The sequence below is a fragment of the Peromyscus maniculatus genome, chromosome 7 (genome assembly GCF_049852395.1).
Source record: "Peromyscus maniculatus bairdii isolate BWxNUB_F1_BW_parent chromosome 7, HU_Pman_BW_mat_3.1, whole genome shotgun sequence".
In the NCBI taxonomy this organism is placed as follows: domain Eukaryota; kingdom Metazoa; phylum Chordata; class Mammalia; order Rodentia; family Cricetidae; genus Peromyscus; species Peromyscus maniculatus.
In genome coordinates this window covers 57,852,295-57,873,372 of record NC_134858.1, presented here as the reverse complement: position 1 = coordinate 57,873,372, position 21,078 = coordinate 57,852,295, and the positions used below count along the sequence as shown (strand labels likewise).

Genomic DNA, 21,078 nt, shown 5'->3' with positions numbered 1-21,078 from the left:
GTCTGAAATGACAACCCCCAGGCTGGGTGAGAGGGCCTGTCTCAAAATAAGGTGAAGAAGCAACTGAGGAAGACATCCAGATGTCAACTTCTGGCCTACCCATACACTCACATACTCTCTCTCACACACACTCACTCACTCACACAGCCCATCATCTCCCCCCACACAAATACACAAAAATAGTTTGGGGGGGATACAAAAAATACTGAGAAGGTATGAATTAAGAAATGATAGTTTAAATAGAAATCAATGGAAATTATGCTCTTCTGAATGACTTTTTATGTATTTAGATGATTTAATAACTTGAAAATAGAAGGGCCTCATAAATCAGATCAAATAAATTAAAATAAGAAAATATGAAGAATTTTTAATAATACATCAAATAAATATATTTCAAACCTTGTTCCCAGTACCTCATGCCCAAAGTCAGATTGTGAAAAAGTATCTAAGCTTGTATGGGATGTTGGTAGAGGCTGAACACACCTTACACTAAGAGAAAACCTCAGTGTATTTAAAGACCACACTTGTGCAGATTATTGTCTCTGCTCAGCATTTTACAGGCTGAAAATCATGAGATGCAGGGAGTTAGGAGCATGGAGGTGCAGCTCTATGGTAATAACAGGAGTGCATAGTCAGCATGGCATGGCTAGCCTAGGAGTCACAGGAGGCAGTGTTGCTAAGGAGTCAAGAGAGCCAAAAACTTATCTTGGTGCAGTTGGAAAATAACAAAAACCCAAACAATGAAGTTGCCAGGATATAAAATATAGGAGACCTTAAACTTTAAAAATAAAAAAGAGATGGTGGCCCACACCTTTAATCCCAGCACTCGGGAGGCAGAGGCAGACGGATCTCTGTGAGTTTGAGGCCAGCCTGGTCTACAGAGCAAAATCCAGGACAGGCGCAAAGCTACACAGAGAAACCCTGTCTCAAAAAAATAAAATAAAAAAGAACCCATTTGACCCATTCAAAGCGATAGCCATGCAAATTTTAAAATAATAAGCTAACCGTGGGGAGAGCCACAGCCTTGACAATATGCTATGTAGTGAAGTGGGTCCTATGTGCTATTGTCCGTCATGGCCAGGGCTGTGGCTCTTTTCATAGCAGCTCAGTGATACCTAACATACTTGCGGTGGCCATGCCTTTGAACTTAACCTTTTCACTGAGCAGAATTTCTTTCTAGAAATTATATTACATGAACACAAATATATGTCCAAGGATTTCCATCACAGCCTGTGTTTGTAACAAAATAGTGGAAGTCCATTAGTAGAACAAAACCAACCACTTGTAGCTGTAAAAATGATGAGCAGTTCCTATATGAAACAGTGGGTGTGTCCCTGTTTGATGTGCTTAGAGTCTCTTGGGAAGAGCACCCTCAACTGAAGAGTTGCCTGCATCAGATTGGCCTGTGGCAGTGTCTGTGAGAGATTGTCTTGATGGATGATTGATGTGAGGGGGCCCACCCACTCTAAGTGGCACCATTCATGGAAGAAAGGTAGCTGAGCTAGAGAACAAACCATTCCATGGTGTTTTTCTGTGGTTCCTGTTTCCAGGTTCCTGTCTTGAGTTTGTGTCCAAACTTGCCTCAGATTGAGACCTGGGTATGTAAGCCAAATAAACCCTTTCATCCCCAAAGTTGCTTTTAGTCATGGTGTCGGCCACAGCAAAGAATTGGAACTGGAGCAGATGTGATGATGTTCCAGAACAGAAAATGCCAAGTGAAAAACAGTTGTGTGGCAGACTCCAGTTTTTGAGAAACAGGGTATACAGTTTAGAAATACTCTGGATACGTTTTAAGTTTTTGGGTTTTGTTCGTTTGTTTGCTATTTTGTAAAAGAACAATTACCCCTAAATTTTGAATAGAAAAAGGGCTAATAGTATGCCAAAGTATATAGATTTTTTAAAATTGCACATGTGTGTGTACTGCTTGAATTCTCTTTAGTCTTTGTTCTGTTTGTATTGTTTTTTTAAAAATATTCTCATTTTTAAAAAGTATTTTGAAAGTACTTTCTTTTCTTCCTGACTTTTAGGTTAGTATACACAGTGGTGGGTCCTGTTACAGCATTCTTGTGCTGTGTGTCATACTGTACTTAAAAAGTATTTCAACTCTTTTGAATTGAGGAAGAAATTCAAGCTGAAATACTAAATCTGAGTGCATTTGACAACTAGAACTCTGTGGGATATGGCCACAACGGCACTGAGAGGAAATGACGTACAAGTCTTCAGTGTAGTTACCAAAGATGAGAAAGACTAGAAAGTAGTGAAAGGTTTCACTTTGAGAACCTAGAAACATCCCTAAGGAAAGCCAAAGCACTTGGAAGGACTCAGAAAGACAACAGAACAGTTTTTTAAAACGTAGCAAAAAGAAGTTGATGGGTAAAGACATAATTCACCACCACCCCCAGTGTAGGCCTGCTCAACTTTAAACTGTTGGAAGTGACCAGAAGATACCAGAATGCACTGAGACATGCATCAGGCTGAGCTAGGTCAGTGTAGTAGAGGCCACACAGGCATGCTCTGTCTTTTTGTTATCCAACCCCTCCTAAAACTATCTAGGGTTCCAGCTCCTGGCCATCTTTTTTATTTTATTTTATTTTATTTTATTTTATTTTATTTTATTTTATTTTACAATATAATTTAATTCTACATATCAGCCACGGATTCCCTTGTTCTCCCCCCTCCCGGCCCTCTCCCCTTCCCCCCAGCACACCCCCCATTCCTATCTCCTCCAGGGAAAAGCCTCCCCCGAGGACTGAGATCAACCTGGTAGACTCAGTCCAGGCAGGTCCAGTCCCCTCCTCCCAGGCTGAGCCAAGCGTCCCTGCATAAGCCTCAGGTTTCAAACAGCCAACTCCTGCAATGAGCACAGGACCCGGTCCCACTGCCTGAATGCCTCCCAAACAGATCAAGCCAGTCAACCGTCTCACCCATTCAGAGGGCCTGATCCAGTTGGGTGCCCCTCAGCCATTGGTTCATATTCATGTGTTTCTATTCGTTTGGCTATTTGTCCCTGTGCTTTATCCAACCTTGGTCTCAACAATTCTCACTCATATAAACCCTCCTCTTTCTCGCCAGTTGGACCCCCAGAGCTCCACCCAGGGCCTGGCTGTGGATCTCTGCATGCAGTTCCCTCAGTCCTTGGATGGGGTTTCTAGCACGACAATTAGGGTGATTGGCCATCCTATCACCAGAGTAGGTCAGTTCGGGCTGTCTCTCTACCATTGCCAGCAGTCTTTTGTGGGGGTATCTTTGTGGATTTCTGGGGACCTCTCTAGCACTTTGCTTCTTCCTATTCTCATGTGGTCTTCATTTACCATGGTCTCCTATTCCTTGTTCTCCCTCTCTGTTCTTGATCCAGCTGTGATCTCCCGCTCCCCCAAGCTCTCTTTCCCTCGACCCTCGCCCTTCATTACCCCTACTCACATCCAGGCTGTTCATGTAGATCTCATCCATTTCTCTGTCATTGGGTGATCCCCATGTCTTTCTTGGGGTCCTGTTTTCCAGGTAGCCTCCCTGGTGTTGTGAGTAGCAGTCCAGCCATCATTGTTCCACATCTAGTATCCTCCTATGAGTGAGTACATACCATGTTTGTCTTTCTGAGTCTGGGTTACCTCACTCAGGATGATTTTTTCTAGATCCATCCATTTGCCTGCAAACCTCATGATGTCATTGTTTTTCTCTGCTGAGTAGTATTCCATTGTGTATGGGTACCACATTTTATTTATCCATTCTTCAGTTGAAGGGCATCTAGGTTGTTTCCAGGTTCTGACTATTACAAACAATGCTGATATGAACATAACTGAGCAAGTGCCCTTGTGGTATGATTGAGCATTCCTTGGGTATATGCCCAAAAGTGGTATAGCTAGATCTTGGGGGAGATTGATTCCCAATTTTCTAAAAAAGCGCCATATTGATTTCCAAAGTGGTTGTACAAGCTTGCATTCCCACCAGCAGTGGAGGAGAGTTCCCCTAGCTCCACATCCTCTCCAGCATAAGGTGTCTTCAGTGTTTTTTATCTTAACCATTCTGACAGGCGTAAGGTGGTATCTCAGAGTTGTTTTGATTTGCATTTCCCTGATAATTAGGGGACATTAATTCCTTAAATGTCTTTCAGCCATTTGAGTTTCCTCTGTTGAGAATTCTCTGTTTAGTTCTATAGCCCATTTCTTAATTGAACTGTTGGGCATTTTGATGTCTAATTTCTTGAGTTCCTTATATATTCTGGATATCAGTCCTCTGTCAGATGTGGGGCTGGTGAAGACCTTTTCCCATTCTGTAGGCTGTCGCTTTGCCTTGTTGACCGACCGTATCCTTTGCTCTACAAAAGCTTCTTAGTTCCAAGAGATCCTATTGATTGATTGTTTCTCTCAGTGTCTGAGCTATTAGTGTTATATTTAGGAAGTAATCTCCTATGCCAATGAGTTCAAGACTACTTCCTACTTTCTCTTCTATCAGGTTCAGAGTAGCTGGGTTTATGTTGAGGTCTTTGATCCACTTGGACTTAAGTTTTGTGCACGGTGACAGATATGGATCTATTTGCAGCCTTCTACACATTGATATCCAATTATGCCAACACCATTTGTTGAAGATGCTTTCTTTTTCCATTGTACACTTTTGGCTTCTTTGTCAAAAATTATATGTTCATAGGTGTGCGGATTAATGTCAGGGTCTTCAATTCAATTCCATTGGTCCACATGTCGGTTTTTATGCCAGTACCAAGCTGTTTTTTTTATTACTGTAGCTCTATAGTAGAGCTTGAAGTCAGGGATCGTGATGCCTCCAGAGGTTGTTTTATTGTACAGGATTCTTTTGGCTGTCCTGGGTTTTTTTGTTTTTCCGTATGAAGTTGAGTATTATTCTTTCCAGGTCTGTGAAGAATTGTGTTGGTATTTTGATGGGGATTGCATTGAATCTGTAGATTGCTTTTGGTAAGATTGCCATTTTTACTATGTTAATCCTGCTTATCCATGAGCATGGGAGATCTTTCCATTTTCTGACATCTTCTTCAATTTCTTTTTTCAGGGACTTAAAGTTCTTGTCATATAAATCCTTCACTTGCTTGGTTAGTGTTACCCTGAGGTATTTTATATCATTTGTGGCTATTGTAAGGGGTGATGTATCTCTGATTTCCTTATCAGCCTGTTTGTCAATTGTATATAGAAGGGCTACTGATTTTTTTGACTTGATCTTGTATCCTGCTATGTTGCTGAAGGTGTTTATAAGCTGTATCAGTTCCTTGGTTGAATCTTTGGGGTCACTCAAGTATACTATCATGTCATCTGCAAATAGGGAAAGCTTGACTTCTTCCTTTCCAATTTGTATCCCCTTAATCTCCTTATGTTGTCTTATTGCTCTGGCTAGAACTTCAAGTACTATATTGAATAAGTATGGGGAGAGCGGACAGCCTTGCCTTGTTCTGATTTTAGTGTGGCATCTCTTTGAGTTTCTCTCCATTTAATTTGATGTTGGCTGTTGGCTTGCTATAAATTGCCTTTATTATGTTTAGGTGTGTTCCCTATATTCCTGATCACTCCAAGACCTTTATCATGAAGGGGTGTTGGATTTTGTCAAATGCCTTTTCTGCATCTAGTGAGATGATCATGTGATTTTTTTTCTTTGAGTTTGTTTATATGGTGTATTACATTGACGGACTTTCATATGTTGAACCACCCTTGCATCCCTGGGATGAAGCCTACTTGATCATAGTGGATAATTGTTTTGATGTGTTCTTGGAGTCTGTTTGCCAGTATTTATTTTATTTTATTTTATTTTATTTTATTTTATTTTATTTTATTTTATTTTATTTTATTTTATTTTATTTTACAATACCATTCAGTTCTACATATCAGCCACGGGTTCCCCTATTCTCCCTCCTCCCACACCCTCCCCTTACCCCCAGCCTACCCCCCATTCCCACCTCCTCCAGGGCAAATCTTCCCCCGAGGACTGCAATCAACCTGGTAGACTCAGTCCAGGCAGGTACAGTCCCTTCCTCCCAGACTGAGCCAAGTGTCCCTGCATAAGCTCCAGGTTTCAAACAGCCAACTCATGCAATGAGCACAGGACTTGGTCCCAATGCCTAGTTGCCTCCCAAACTGATCAAGCCATTCAACTGTCTCACCTATTCAGAGGGCCTGATCCAGCTGGGGGCCCCTCAGCCTTTGGTTCATAGTTCATGTGTTTCCATTCATTTGTGTTTGCCAGTATTTTATTGAGTATTTTTGCATCAATGTTCATGAGGGAGATCGGTCTGTAGTTCTCTTTCTTTGTTGTATCTTGGTTTGGTTTAGGAATCAGGGTAATTGTAGCCTCATAGAAGGAGTTTGGTAATGTTCCTTCTGTTTCTATTGTGTGGAACAATTTAGAGAGTATTGGTATTAACTCTTCTTTGAAGATCTGGTAGAATTCTGTGCTAAAACCATCTGGTCCTGGGCTTTTTTTGGTTGGGAGGCTTTTAATGACTGTTTCTATTTCCTTAGGGATTATTGGACTATTTAAATAGTTTATCTGGTCTTGATTTAACTTAGTATGTGGTACCTATCCAGAAAATTATCCATTTCTTTTAGATTTTCCAGTTTTGTGGAGTAGAGGTTTTTGAAGTATGACCTGATGATTCTCTGGATTTCCTCAATGTCTATTGTTATGTCCCCCTTTTCATTTCTGATTTTGTTAATTTGGATGCTCTCTCTGTGTCTTTTGGTTAGTTTGGATAAGGGCTTGTCTATCTTGTTGATTTTCTCAAAGAACCAACTCTTTGTTTCATTAATTTTTTTCTATTTGTTCTCTTTGTTTCTATTTTATTGATTTCAGCTCTCACTTTGATAATTTCCTGGCATCTATTCTTCCTAGGAGACTTTGCTTCTTCTTGTTCTAGAGCTTTCAGGTGTACTGTTAAGTCACTAGTATGAGATTTCTCCATCTTCTTTATGTGGGCATTTAGTGCTATGAATTTCCCTCTTAGCACTGCTTTCATAGTGTCCCATAAGTTTGGGTGTGTGGTGTCTTCATTTTCGTTGATCTCTAGGAAGTCTTTAATTTCTTTCTTTCTTTCTTCCTTAATCCATTGGTGATTCAGTTGAGCATTATTCAGTTTCCATGAGATTGTAGGATTTCTGTAGTTTTCGTTGTTGTTGAAATTTAACTTTAAATCATGGTGGTCTGATAGAACACAGGAGGTTATGACAGTTGTTTTGTATCTGTTGAGATTTGCTTTGTGGTCAAGTATGTGGTCGATTTTAGAGAAGGTTCCATGGGGTGCTGAGAAGAAGGTATATTCTTTTTTGTTAGGATGGAATGTTCTGTAGATATCGATTAAGTCCATTTGAGTCATAACATCAGTTAAGTCCTTTATTTCTCTGTTAAGTTTCGATTTTGAAGATCTGTCCAGTGGTGAAAGTGGGGTGTTGAGATCTCCCACTATTAATGTGTGGGGTTTTATATGTGGTTTAAGCTTTATTAATGTTTCTTTTACATATATGGGTGCTCTTGTGTTTGGGGCATTAATGTTCAGAATTGAAATTTCATCTTGGTGGATCTTTCCTGTGATGAGTATGTAATGCCCTTCTTGATCCCTTTTGATTGATTTTAGTTTGAAGTCTATTTTACTGGATATCAGGATGACTACACCCGCTTGTTTCTTAAGACCGTTTGATTGGAAAGTCTTTTCCCAGCCTTTTATTCTTAGGTAGTGTCTATCTTTGAATTTGAGGTGTGTTTCTTGTATGCAGCAGAAAGATGGGTCCTGCTTTCATATCCATTCTGTGAGCCTGTGTCTTTTTATAGGTGAATTAAGTCCATTGATATTAAGGGATATTAATGACCAGTGATTGTTCATTCCTGTTATTTTTTGGTGGTAGTGTGTATGTACTTCTCTTCTTTGGGGTTTACTGCTGTGACTTTATCTATTGCCTGTGTTTTTGAGGGTGTATGTGAGTTCCTTAGGTTGGAATTTTCCTTCTAGTGCTTTCTGTAGGGCTGGGTTTGTGGATAAGTATTGTTTAAATCTGGCTTTGTCTTGGAATGTCTTATTCACTTTGTCTATGATGTTTGAAAGTTTTTCTGGGTATATTAGTCTAGGCTGGCATCCATGGTCTCTTAGTGTCTGCATTATATCTGTCTAGGTCCTTCTGGCTTTCAAAGTCTCCATTGAGAAATTGGGTGTTATTCTGATGATTTTGCCTTTATAAGTCACTTGGCCTTTTTCCTTTGCTGCTCTTAATATTCTTTCTTTATTCTGTACGTTTAGTTGTTTAATTATTATGTGGCGAGGGAACTTTTTTTGGGGGGGGGTCTAGTCTGTTTGGTGTTCTTGTATCTTCATAGGCATTTCCTTCTTTAAGTTGGGAAAGTTTTCTTCTATGATCTTGTTGAATATATTTTCTGTGCCTTTGAGTTGGTATTCTTCTCCTTCCTCTATCCTTATTATTCGTAGGTTTGGTCTTTTCATGGTGTCCCAAATTTCTTGGACATTTTGGGTCATGACTTTGTTGGCTTTAGTGTTTTCTTTGACTGATGAATCTATTTCTTCTACCATATCTTCAACACCAGAGATCCTCTCTTCCATCTCTTGCATTCTGTTGGTTATACTTGAATCTGAAGTTCCCATTCGTTTACTCAGATTTTCTATTTCCAGCATTCCCTCTGTTTGTGTCTTCTTCATTTTCTCTATTTCCCTTTTCAGGTCTTGGACTGTTTCCTTCATCTGTTTCATTGCTTTTTCATGATTTTCTTTCAGGGCTTTATTGTTTTCTTCTAGGGCTTTATTGTTTTCTTCTGCTTTATTTGTCCTTTCCTCTAGTTTTTTATAGGGTTCTTCCCATTTTTTGTTTGTCTTTTCCTCTATATAAGCCTCTACCTTCTTCATGATGTTATTCATAAGGCTGTTTTTTTCTGCTTCTTCCAATTTGTGATGTTCAGGTCTAGATGTTGGAGGAGGGCTAGGTTCTGGTGATGCTGTATTGCTCTTCATTTTGTTATATGTACTTCTGCCTTGACATCTGCCCATCTCCTTGTGGTTTGTTCTTGGTCTTATCAGTGCACTTGGTCCAGACAGAGCTGACAGATTCAGGAAGTCTCTCTCTCTTTTCCAGATGGGAAGTCCGGGGCAGGATGGGAGCTGGGGGACAGTCTCTAAGTCTCAGGAAGTGGCTGGGGTCTTGGGCGATGATGGGTGTGGGGGCAGGGCTTGGAGATTGCAGGATCTGCTGGGGGTCTTGGAAAAGGGGAGCCTTCCCAATGGGGTGGGGGTAGAAGGGATCCTGCCCGATGGCCAGAACCTGGGGCCAAGTTGGGGAGGTCTTCCCCGGAGTGGCTGGTGCCCAGGGATGGGATCTAGGCTGCGCCCCTGGCCATCTTATGGCATAAAAATACTCTTCATACCTGCAATTCAAAAGGGGTGTGTGTGTGTGTGTGGTTTCTTCAATATTATTATTGTTTTTTAAAGATGTATTTTTATTTTATGTGTATGAATGCTCTGCCTACTTGTATGTGTGTACTACATGTGTGAGTGTCCTCAGAGGACAGAAGAGGGTTTTGGAGCCCCTGAACTGGTGTTATAGACAGTCGTTGTCCACCATGTAGGTGCTGAGAATCAAACCCCAGTCCTCTGCAGAAGCAGCTCGTGTTCTTATCCACTGAGCCTTCTCACCAGCCTCTGGTTCCTCAGTTTTAGTAACATGTTTCCAAGGACTAGAGAAGGAGGGAGAAAGGAAAGCCAAAGAGAAGGGAAAGGGGGGAAGAGAAGACAAAGGGAAAAGAAGGAGGAGGGCAGAGTAGTTATTGAAGTTGACCATCCAAAGCAAATGTCAGCAGACTGCAAAGAACTAAAACCACATGGACAGTGTTTTCTGTTCAAAATACAATGAAGCTTTAAGCCAGTTACAAAGGATGACTAGAAAATGCCTATGTATTTGGAGGTAAAGAAACGGATTTCTGAATAGCCCACAAGTCAAAGGGAATTTCCTAATGGAGTAATTAAGTACCTTGTACTGAAATACAGTGAAAACACTGCATCGACAGACTTGTGTGATCAGCAGTGACAGTGCTAAATAGAAACATGTTAGCCTTGAACTGGACATACTAGAAAGAGTAAGGAGTGAAAATTAATGACTTACATATTTCTTTCAGAAAATTGGAAAAAGAACAGCAAAATAATCTAGAAGAAACTTAAATGGAAAAATGTTCAAAATAAAATGGAGCTCTTTATTTTAAAAGTCTAATAAAAGTCATAGAAGAGGCCAGAGACACAGCTCAATGGTTAAGAGTATGTACTGTTCTTGCAGAGAATTGGAGTTTAGTTCCCAGCACCCACGTGGGGCAAGTCACAATGGCATATGATTCCAGCTCCAAGGGATCCAGTGCTCCCTTCTGCCTCCTCCAGCACCTGCGCGCGCACACACGCACACACACACACACACACACACACACACACACACACACACATTTAAGAGTTTAAAAAGTGATATAAAATGTGTGTGTACATGATCTTATAATTTTAAAAAATCAGTTTACAAAAGCTTAAGAGCAAACACAGATCTTCAGTGACTCACTATTTTCTTTGCGTGTGCTCTCTAAACATCTCATAAAACAGACTGCTGAGGAAAATTGTGATCAGCATCACAACTGATTTCTGTTCGGTCACAGAAATTATAATTGTCTTGAAATATGGTGAATGCAAATACTGGATGTTTATATAGAATTATGAGCTGTAGACTATTTCCTTACACTTTTCAAAATTTATACTACTCCAAATTTCTAAAAATACATCACTATACTTTTAAACAAGAAAAAGAAACAAAGTTTTAAAATTTTCTGCTTCCAGTCTTTTGTTCCCAATCAAGTCGTATTGTAAGTTCTCTTAGAAACACGCTGAGTAGTGGAACTGGAAATGGGCCCCACGTTAGAGGAGCTGCAGCCTGTGGGATAGGTGGGATTTGGGGAGAGCTCTGGGATGCTCCAGGCTCCACTGGAGTTCCCCTTTGTATCCCACAGTGCCTGGAGCCATCACTTGGCCTCTGTGGGGATCTCCCCACTTTCAGTTTTGCTTTTGCTGGGGTTAACTCCACACCCACCCAATTTGATTTTTCTAGCTAGGAACACAAGTCAGGCAAATGAAGGAACTGTGAGCAGCGATGTATGTGGTTATATGAACGAACTGACATGTTTTATAGCTGTAAAGATGGTGAGGCTTGGTCCTTCACCTCTTTAATTGGCTTATGCTTTGATTCGGTTTTTGAATTGTTTCCTGTTAAGGTAGAGGTTTTTTTTGTTTTTGTTTTTTCCATTGTAGAAATGTTTGAGACTTGTTCATGTTGATGATTGGCAGTCACAGAACAAAAGGATGTGGTGTGGCTCAGCAGGCTATCACAAGCCTATATCCTAATTCTCAGGAGGCTGAGACAAGAGGATTAGGAGTTTGAGTCTAGCCTGGGCTACGATGGTGAAACTGTGTCTCAAACAAAACAAATAATGTACATCAAATACCTTAATTAGTGAAAATATTGGAGTACTAACTACTTCACTCCACAGATCTGGCATTCAACAGAGCATGCGCGCCCTCTGAAGTCAGCAAAAATTGCACGTAATCTTTTTATTCGGATAAATAACCCTGAGCCCCTTTACTGTCTTCTGCAGGAAAAAGCAATACCGCTATCTACTGGAAAGCAAAGGTAAAAAGCCTGGCATTGTCAGTGAGGAGACCAGCGACAGCAAAAGGCTCATGGGGGAAAACACGAATCGCGCCACCCTGAATTACACCACCCGGGAATTCTACCACGAGAAGCTGGAGGTACAGTAACTGGAGCTGTGGGTCTAGTGCCTCCTGTTGTCCAAGCAGTGTGGGGTCGGATTGTGTACTTTGTCCTCTTTCACACAATGCTGGGGACAAGCCCAGCAGGGCCTGGGAAGGCGGCATGCCTGAGAGCGAGCCTCTGGCTCCAGTGTCTCCATCTCAACGAAACCATCTTCAAAAGAAAGCTGCACCAAAAATCCCGACTAAAATAGCATCCACACCCCCGATCTGCCTAGATTAAGAGAAAAGGAAAGAGGCTTCCACGGGTGTTTCTCCAGCTGGTGCCAGATCAGCAAAGGGCACAGCAGAATTTCCACTCCAGAGCTCCTGGCTCGGCTTATGGGGTTTAGTTTATGCATTGCATTCTGTGCCTTGGGTTTCCTAATTGCACTGTCTGGCTGCTTTGAGCAATCATGCACTTCTTAGGTGGGGTTTACTGAGGGGATGCAGCATTGCTGCGGCCAGAGGCACAGGTGGATAACGTGGGCAATGCCTGCCTGGATAGCAGGAGAGTGCCATGCTCCGACAGAGTTAGGGGTGACAGAAGACAAAAGGGCAAGAAAGAGCAGGCACATTTACTGAGCATCTGATGACATGTATGAGGCACCACATGAAATCTATTTAAATCTCTGTAGCTCTTCAGACAAGTTATAGAAAGATATAAATAGATTGATTGATTGATTCACAAGTATATGTATAAACCAGAACTAAAGCAGCAGGCTTTCACATGCTTATCTGGCAGCTCTAAACTGTATTAAGAAGTGGCTGAGAAGCCAGGGCACCTAACAGCAGAGTGTGCTAGTGCCCTAGAGGAAGAAGGCTGGGGAGGGGTCAGCAATTCCATTCCTAGGAACTTAATTGGATCTTCTGTTTTCCCACCTCCCCTTCACCCTGCTGTCAATCCGAAGCATCTTTAGAATCCATAGAAGTCTGTGGATAACAGCTTGAGAACCTTCAGCAACTCACCTTACAGTTTCTGCAGCGTCCTGAAAGATGCTCAGATTTTGCCCTATGTTCTAGGGTGGGAGGCCGCGGAAGGCCAGTGGAGCACTTGCCTAAGTACACCGGGCTGTGGGTTCATTCCCAGCATCACTCACACTCACACACATGCACAGTCAGTGCTTCTATAATCGAACAGCATCAGATGTGAAGATGGTAGGAAAAGGCTGAGCACATAACTGTCAGCTAATGAGGACTTCCTGGTTTTGCCAGACAAGGGAAATGAAAGCTGAGCTGGCAGAATTATAATAAGCCTCTTCCTAAGGGTAGTTGGTCCTGTGAGTCAAATAATTAACATATATGCTTAGAAAGTCTAAATATACAAATTCTCATGAAAAAAAATGTTAGAAAAATATAAAATTGCTACATGCAAACAGGGACAATATCATAAGGAAACATGCCAAAACAGTGACCTCAGAAAACAAGTTATTCTGCTTTTTAATTTTTCGTTTGTTGAGGGATGTTTAAAAAGGAAAACTCTTGTTTTTTCAAGGTAGACAGCACAACATTGACTCCAAATCCACCAAAATTGCTAGGAAAATAAAAGCCAAGTCAGATACTTAGAAATATTAATGCAAAAATCCTTTTAAAATACCAAGTTGGGGCTGGTATTTTAAATAAAATAAAATAAAATAAAAGCTCAGAAGTTAGGATCATATGCTGTTCTTGCAGAGGACCTGAGTGAGTTTGGTTCCTAGTACACAACCACTTTTAGGTCCTGCTCCAGGGGATCTGATGCCCTCCTCAGGTGTCTGTGGGCATTGCACTCACATGTACTAACCCGAGCACACGCGTGCGTGTACACACACACACACACACACACACACACAGAATTAAAAGTGAAGAAATATCAGCGTACAGACAAATATTAAATGAATTACATACCTTACAACCAGTGTAGAAATAAACCTAAGATAGGATACCACTTACTATAAAAGTAAAGAATAAACTGATATACTATGGGAATGGATAAGAAAATATGTATAAGCTGGGATCAGAAGACACCTCAGTCAGCAAAGTGCTTGCCTCACAAGCATGAAGGCTTGATCTTGGATCTCCAGACTATTGTAGAAAGCCTGACATGGCAGTGTGCACCTGTCTGTAATCCTAGCAGTGAGGAGACAGAGGTAGGAAGTCTCCTGGAGTTTCTTGGCCAGCTGGTCTTACTGAATCACTAAGCTCCAGATTGAGAGACCCTGCCTCAGAAAGTAAAGTGGAGAGCATTAGAGGAAAACACATGACATCAACCTTTGGGTTCGATATTCGCACAAAACACACATGCCCTTTATTGGGGGGAATTGAAATTGTGTTGCAGGTCACTAAAAAAGAACTGAAAAGTTTATATCCATAGACAAAGCATTCTATGTTATAAAATGAATATAAGGCAGTTCTAGTTCAAGTTTGCACAGGGTTATTTAATCCTAAAAGTTATCAGATACAGCTAGAACCTTGAGTGTACAAAGGTGCTGTGCCAGATGCCAGGTAACTGTCATAAGGGTATGTGTCCCAGTTAAGTCTCTATTACTGTGGTAAAACACTGGCCAACAGCAACTAGGGGAGGGAAGGGGTTATTTCGTCTGACAGCCTTTAGTTCTTCATCCAGGAAGTCGGGGCAGGAACTCAAGGCAGGAAAATAGAGGCAGGAACAGAACAGAGGCCATGGAGGAAGGCTCCTTACTGACTTGTTCCAATGGCTCCCTTAGTCTGCTTTCCTATGCCACCAGGACAGCCTGCCCAGGGCTGACAGCCATGATGAACTTGGCCATCCCACATCAATCATTAATCAAGAAAATGACCTGTAGACTTGCCTATAGACCAGTCTAATGGAGGCATTTTCGCAACTGTGGTTCTTGTTCCCAGATGTCTCTGGATTGTGTCGGGTTGACAAGAACCAACCAGAACAATGCTGCAGTAAGGCAAGGCGGGAATAGACAGACTGTGGACAGCACAGAGCCAGAGCAACACTGCACGTACATGGGAGACTTAGGCAGACAGCAGCCATTACAAACTGGTGGGGACAGTCTATTTCATAAATAATGCTGAGGAAAACATACTGAACCCATCCACACTGTATGACAAAAAATTAACTCCAGATAAAATAAAAGCCAAAGTATAAAAACTAAAACTTTGAAGTTCTTATTTTTAAAGAAGAAGAAGAAATTTTATGGCCTTGGTTGGGTAGGTGTGACTTTTGAACACTCCAAGTGATCAACTAGGCAGGGAGACTTTTTTATAAATTTGACAGTCAAGGTCATTTTTAATGGAAAGAGCTCCAGCAGAATCAAACAAACAGTCTGGATTAAAGTGGCTTGATCAATAAAAATGCAATGAGGAAGTAACCCGAGGAGATGCGGGCTCCTATTCTAAGAAAGCTCAAAGGCAAAGGAAGAAATCTGAACCCACGTGACACTTTGGGACAAGCACCAAGCTAGCCAGAGACTTGGCCTTGAGCCCTGATTACCACTTATTACCTGGGAGACCTTGCCCAAGTCCCTTAATCACTGTCTCCTGACTCACAGCCCAGCATTCCTCCGCTCCCCCTGCACCCCACATCTTGAAAAGTACTTAGACCAGTGCAGCGCAAGGTCCCTCCCTCTCCTGTGCGCACTGAGTGGCTGGGAAAGTTAATGGAGGTGAGTTGCTCACAAATCAGGCTGAACAGTCCCTTTCATTCCACGTCCTGTTGATCGAGTCTTGCCCATCCATCCATTCTCCTGCCTCATCTAAAAGAGATTTAAGGGACTTTAAAGAATTCAGTTCTCCTCTTAGACAGGCGAGGAAAACTGGAAGCTCAGGAATTGTTCAGGGTCATGTAGTGAGTTCCTGACAACCACCTGGAGCATTGCGACCTCCTGGGGGCCTAGCCTGGGCTCTCCTGCTATTTCCTGTGCTTCCTCAAGACAGCCTGACGGCCTAGTCCAGGGACTGCTCTCTGGCTGATTGCTGACCAATCATTTCATTCAGCAATGGTACCACTTTTATTACTTAAATTCATCTTAGAGTTGTTATGGTTTGAGTTTGAAGTTGAAATGGATCTTTTTCTTAAGTTTCTTGTCAACATTTAACCTTCCCACCTTGATCAGCACATTACCTGTGGTTTAATTCTCATCATCACATGTATCACACTGACTTTTCCCTCTAACACTATCAGACAAAATAGTGTGTGTGGGGTGTGTGTGTGTGTGTGTGTGTGTGTGTGTGTGTGTGTTGGGAATCAGACCCAGGGCCTTCAAGCATACTAGACTAAAAACCTCCACCACTGAGTTATACCCTAGCCCCTATAGAATAATTTTGTTAGCACCCCTGATGAAATTGGAGCTGAATGCTCAAATGTCTTCTGGCTCCAAACACACCCTGCTGTGTTTAGAAGCAGCTTTTTCATCTCCAGACTGCCAGACGGAGAAACTGAGTGATAATGCTGTTCTTTTTATGACGTAGTGTGGGTCCAAGGCTTGTGATAGAGCTTCCTCTTTAGGCACTTTTCTCCAACTTTGTCCCAAGAGCCTGGACTATGGTGTGATGTTCTGTATATCTCTATACTGGAGAGCAAATTCAAAGTGTGAGTATAAAGGATTACGCATAGTAGCTAACCCAGACTAATTAGAAGGATGGTCAGCATCAGCACCCCAACACTTAGACCTCTGGAAAGTGCTGTGCTCAGCCGAGGCAGAGGACTACAAAGCAGTGAGGCCTGATCTGCTGCCTCCTGAAACAGAACCCCCTATCAGGAGCTTCTGGGAAAGAATTCCTAGCCTGAAGAAACAGGACAGGAGAGGCAAGGGGGTGCAGAATTGATTCTTTCAAGCTCCGGTTCTATTAATTATTGTTTTGGCTTTGGGCTCAGTTATGATTTAATGTAAATTTTTCTTAACAGGAAATAAAGGACAAGAAGAAGTTCTGCAAGATGTACGTAGAAGACCTCGTGAAGGAAGCCACAGCAATCAACATGAAAAACGAGGCTTTGCAGAAGCTGTGGCCACAGATGTTCATTGAGCTGGTGAGGGACGCCGTCATAGAAATCCGCAGCAAGGATTCCTACATGAAGCTCTGTCTGCAGCAGATCACGGACCAGAAATAGGGATGGCTCCCACTTCTGGAGGATTTGGGCAATTGGAGCGTTTTAAAAGTTTGGCACGATGCAGGTTAGGCATGTTGAGACCACACCACTACCCCACAGACTAGAAAGAGTGGCATGGAAACCTCGCTGCTTGTGCTGTCGAGAAAGGAGGAAGGCAGGAGCGAGGGAGGACTCCTTCCCCATGCATGCTGACCACACAACCTTGAGAAACCGAGCGGCGATGGGAGGAGGAGGCCTGGCTGCTGGGTCAGAATGCTTCTTCAGCTCCCGCTCTCACTGGTGGGCCTGCTCCAGCCCCAAGCACGCAGTGTGTGCTGACAGGCTAGCATGAAATGCTTCTACCAACCTCTAGACTTTTCTCCTTTTTTTTTTGCCTTTTTATTTTATGTCATGATTTCAAAGCCAAGCAGATGTTCTTTTTTATGAGTGAAGAATAAATACATTAGTTAAAAAAAGAAGTCCAATGTGGTTATGTTCCTCTTCGGTTTGTGGGATGCCTGATGTTCAGCTACCTCTATGGGAGAGGCCTGTTCAGGTACCTCAGGGTACCACAGGGACTCACTGTAGGCTGAAATGTGAAGATAGTTGAGCACAGGAAGAGGATGGTTGGTCTTCAGGACTCAGGAGAGAATGTAAGATGTCGTCATGTGTGTAATGCACTTCTTTGAAGGCCTTGCCTCCTGTCGTTGACCACTATGGGTCTCTTAATAGGCACATATGTATATTAATCCTTCAGAATATTAGGGACGGGTGGACGATTGTAGTTTTTAAGTTCACTTTGAAAACCAAACAGGTAAGTAAGACAATGAGAGGTTGGGCTAGTCCATTCTGGTAAGAAGGGTGGATGGCCCAGCCTCAGGAAGTCGATCCTGCGGGTCAATAAGAGAACTCAATAACGTACTCAGATTTTACCTGAGCAATTGTCAGTAAGAACACCAGATGTGAGTGAACAAAAGAGGAGATGTAAGACAGAAAGCCTGGCAGAGAGCCAGAGGAAGCCAAGTGCTGCTATTGAGGTCCTAAGAGAGACCCTGGGACCTCTGTCAGGCCCCCCCATCCAGAAGGAGTGTCCCAGCTTAGTAGTTAGTATGGTATTTCTGAACATAGACTTTTAGGTCGCTATCCTGGGTTAGTATTTTGGCATATGAGTTTCTGCCTTACTATCTTGGGACCCACATGAACCTTTTTCCTCATTGTGTTCTAGACTCATTAAGGGAAAGCCATTTCCTTCTGGTCAAGAGAAGGGAATCTACCTCTGGCCTGAATGGCGACCTGGGACTCCAACTGGGCTGTCAGTCACCTGGCTAAGTAACCACCACTCAGGAAGATGGAATCACCTTAAGTCATGCTAAACAGATGGGAGGAATAATTATTCCTTTGATGAGAAGCATTTCCTTCCATCTCTTCTAAGCATGGTTTCTTAGACACTGGGCTTTCTCTCTTATGTATCCAGCAGGCTCTACCCTCCAAGCTCATTTTGCTTACTAGAGTTCCAAGATGAGAATAATCATCTCAGAATGAAAGGATCACCAGGTGGCCCAGAGTCCTTTGTTGCGAGTGAGTGGAGACCCATGCAACGAATTTCTCTTTCTACTTGGGATTTCCAGGGCTTTCAGGTTATAACAAATGAGAGACCTCCCCAATACTGCCCCTAGTACAGGTTACTATTACCAAAGGGTCACTTTGCATCTTAAGGCAATCTGAAGCAGAAATTGAACTCGTGGTTACCCCCAAAGTAGAAACACCTCATTAGGGAGATACTGCATCCATCCATGTTCTAGCAGTCAGATCCTGGGTACTTACAGAATGTGCCATTGGATCTAAAGTTACTTAACTGCTACAGAGCTGAGGATGGAGCTGGTATCAGCTCCCCACTCAGTGTTCCGCACGACTGAATGCTTGGTATGTGGACCAGCACAACCCTGCCAAGTTCCTGATCCGTTCCTGATAAGGCCAGGGGATACTCTGAGATGCATATCCTCCTTGCTGAATGGTAATGACTACAACAACCAAGATTCCTTGCTCAGTGTTTTAGATTGCTCAAGGGTCATTGCAGGTACCCTCTCATTTTCACCAACAATTTAATATATGCCTTCTAGTTACAACTGAGTCCTGAACAACTGAGGCAGAGCGGTTGGTTTGGCAGCTCAGCTAAGCATATTTCAGTCCAAAACTAGAAGGCAGGGCGTCCATTCACTGTCAAGAAAAGCCATGTGTGAGTGTGAGTGTGTGTTACATTACTGATTTATTGTGTGTGTTACTTTTGTTTAGTGTGTGTACGTGTGTTTGTATACACACTAAGATGTGCAACTGGTGTTAGTCTATTGTATCCTTCCATCATGTAGGTCCCAGGGATTGAACTCAGGTCATCAGGGCTGATGGCAACAACCTTTACCAGCAAAGCTGTCTCATAAGCCTCAAGAGTAAGCTTGTTGCCTGTGGTCTTTTTGATCTGCTTTTGTGTTCTGTTGTGTTGAGAACTTAAAACAGAATTTGTCCAGTATGTCTATATGTATAGAACACTGAAGGACGTGAAGTATAAATACTAACATGAAATATGTATGACCACATGCACATTGCTATGTACTAAAGGATATATGAAAAGCATAATACTGGCCATATTCTTACCAACAATGTGTGGCTAATCAACTTGAGGTGTCGAGTGCAAGAATGAAGTCAGGGAGGCCATGTTGAGCGGGCACATGTAGGAAGAGAGAGTGGTGGGTCCCGGTGGCGGGGGTAGGAGGGGTCAGGAAGGGTTGCACTCGGATTTATTTTAGAGGCAGAGGCAGTAAGATTTACTGGTTGGTGGGATGTGGGGTAGGAGAGACAAGGGTGAATGATAATGTTAGGGGTTTGGCTTGGGCAAATGAGAAGACTCACTAGCCACCCTCTGAGATGAGAGGCAGCGGTACATGGAGCATCTGTCAGAGGAGGAGCAGACCATAGTGCGCATGGCTACAGGAAGTTGAGAGGTGAAGGGAGAAGCATGGAGTGAACTAAATTATACAGTTTGGAGCCAGCCGCATTTAGCAGCAGGTGTCATATCATCTTTATATCTAAGAGACTTAGTTTGCTTGTTTTATTATATTTCTTAATGTAGTCAATCTCAGTGTTTTATGCTTTCTTTGATTATAATGAAGCTTATTTAGAGTTGGTAATGATTCACATATTCCTATCTCTTGTGTGTGGAGGTGTGTGTTCATATATGTGTAAGTTAGTGCACTTGAGTGTGGAAGCCAGGGGTTGATATCATCCTGTATCTTATTTTTTTTGAGACAAGGCCTCTCACTGGATCTGGAGCTTGCTGATTGGGCTAGACTGGGTGGCCAGTGAGCCCCAGGGATCCTTCTCTGTCTACCTCCCCAGGGCTGGGATTGCAGATGTCATTACAGATTACAGATACACCTTCATCCTTGACTGCTTGGCATAAGTGCTAAGGCTTGAACTCGGCTCCTCATGCTTACATGGCAAGCATTTCACAGACTGAGTCATATCCCCATTCCCACCCCCACCCCACCCCACCCCGTCCTTTACTGTAATCACATGCTCGCCTGATAGACCTGAACATGCCCCAGTCAGCTCTTCTTTGTGTAAACCCAGGCTTTAATTCTCCCGGCTCTGAGACTGTTTGGTAAGATACTCTGGGATCAGAGTCGGGGAAGAAGAGGAGAAACAGGGATGGTGGGGGTGGGGAGTGTGCTGGCTAGTTAACAAAGCAAACACAAAATGAAACAGAGAGAAGACTACTCAGGAAAATATTAATTTTAAACCTTGGAGAACAAAGGTTAGTTTTTCTAGCCCGCCTTTCTGGGTCAGCTCAAGATGGAGAGGTGGTTCCTGCTGCCAAGAATTCTGAGCCAAGTTGGAAACCTGATCACCACCACTGTGGTCAACCAGTATTGATGGAATATTTGTTATCTTTGATCCCGACCTTCTACTTATATTTATGGCTTCCTGGTTCTTGGTATGTGCCCTTCCTTGCAGGCTGCCTCGAATCCTTTCCTGAAAGAGCCAAAGTGTAGTCAAAGCTCTAGAGAATAATCGTGTCCCAGAGAATAAGTGCACTCCTAGGGGAGCAAAATCATTTCTTTAGGAGACAATGAAACTGAATTCCTTGTTATGGTACCCCTAAACTTCAGCTGTAAGAGAACTGAGTCCTTCTTAGTGTTTATCTTGAAAGATTTCAGCATGCAGAAATGCACACCGAATAGTA

The 21,078-nt window shown here is 42.5% G+C and overlaps 1 protein-coding gene across 8 annotated transcripts in view; it reads left to right on the top strand.

Moving 5' to 3' along the window:
- Positions 1-17,320, top strand: part of Lrrc49 (leucine rich repeat containing 49) — a 113,984-nt gene extending 96,664 nt beyond the window's left edge. For all 8 annotated transcript variants that reach the window (XM_042281062.2, XM_006971465.4, XM_006971463.4 and 5 more), the window contains 2 exons: positions 11,629-11,782; positions 16,659-17,320. In XM_042281062.2, the coding sequence (XP_042136996.1) occupies positions 11,629-11,782; positions 16,659-16,862 (358 nt within the window). In that variant the 3' untranslated portion in view covers positions 16,863-17,320. The remainder of the gene's footprint in view (positions 1-11,628; positions 11,783-16,658) is intronic.
- Positions 17,321-21,078: the final 3,758 nt, after the last annotated feature.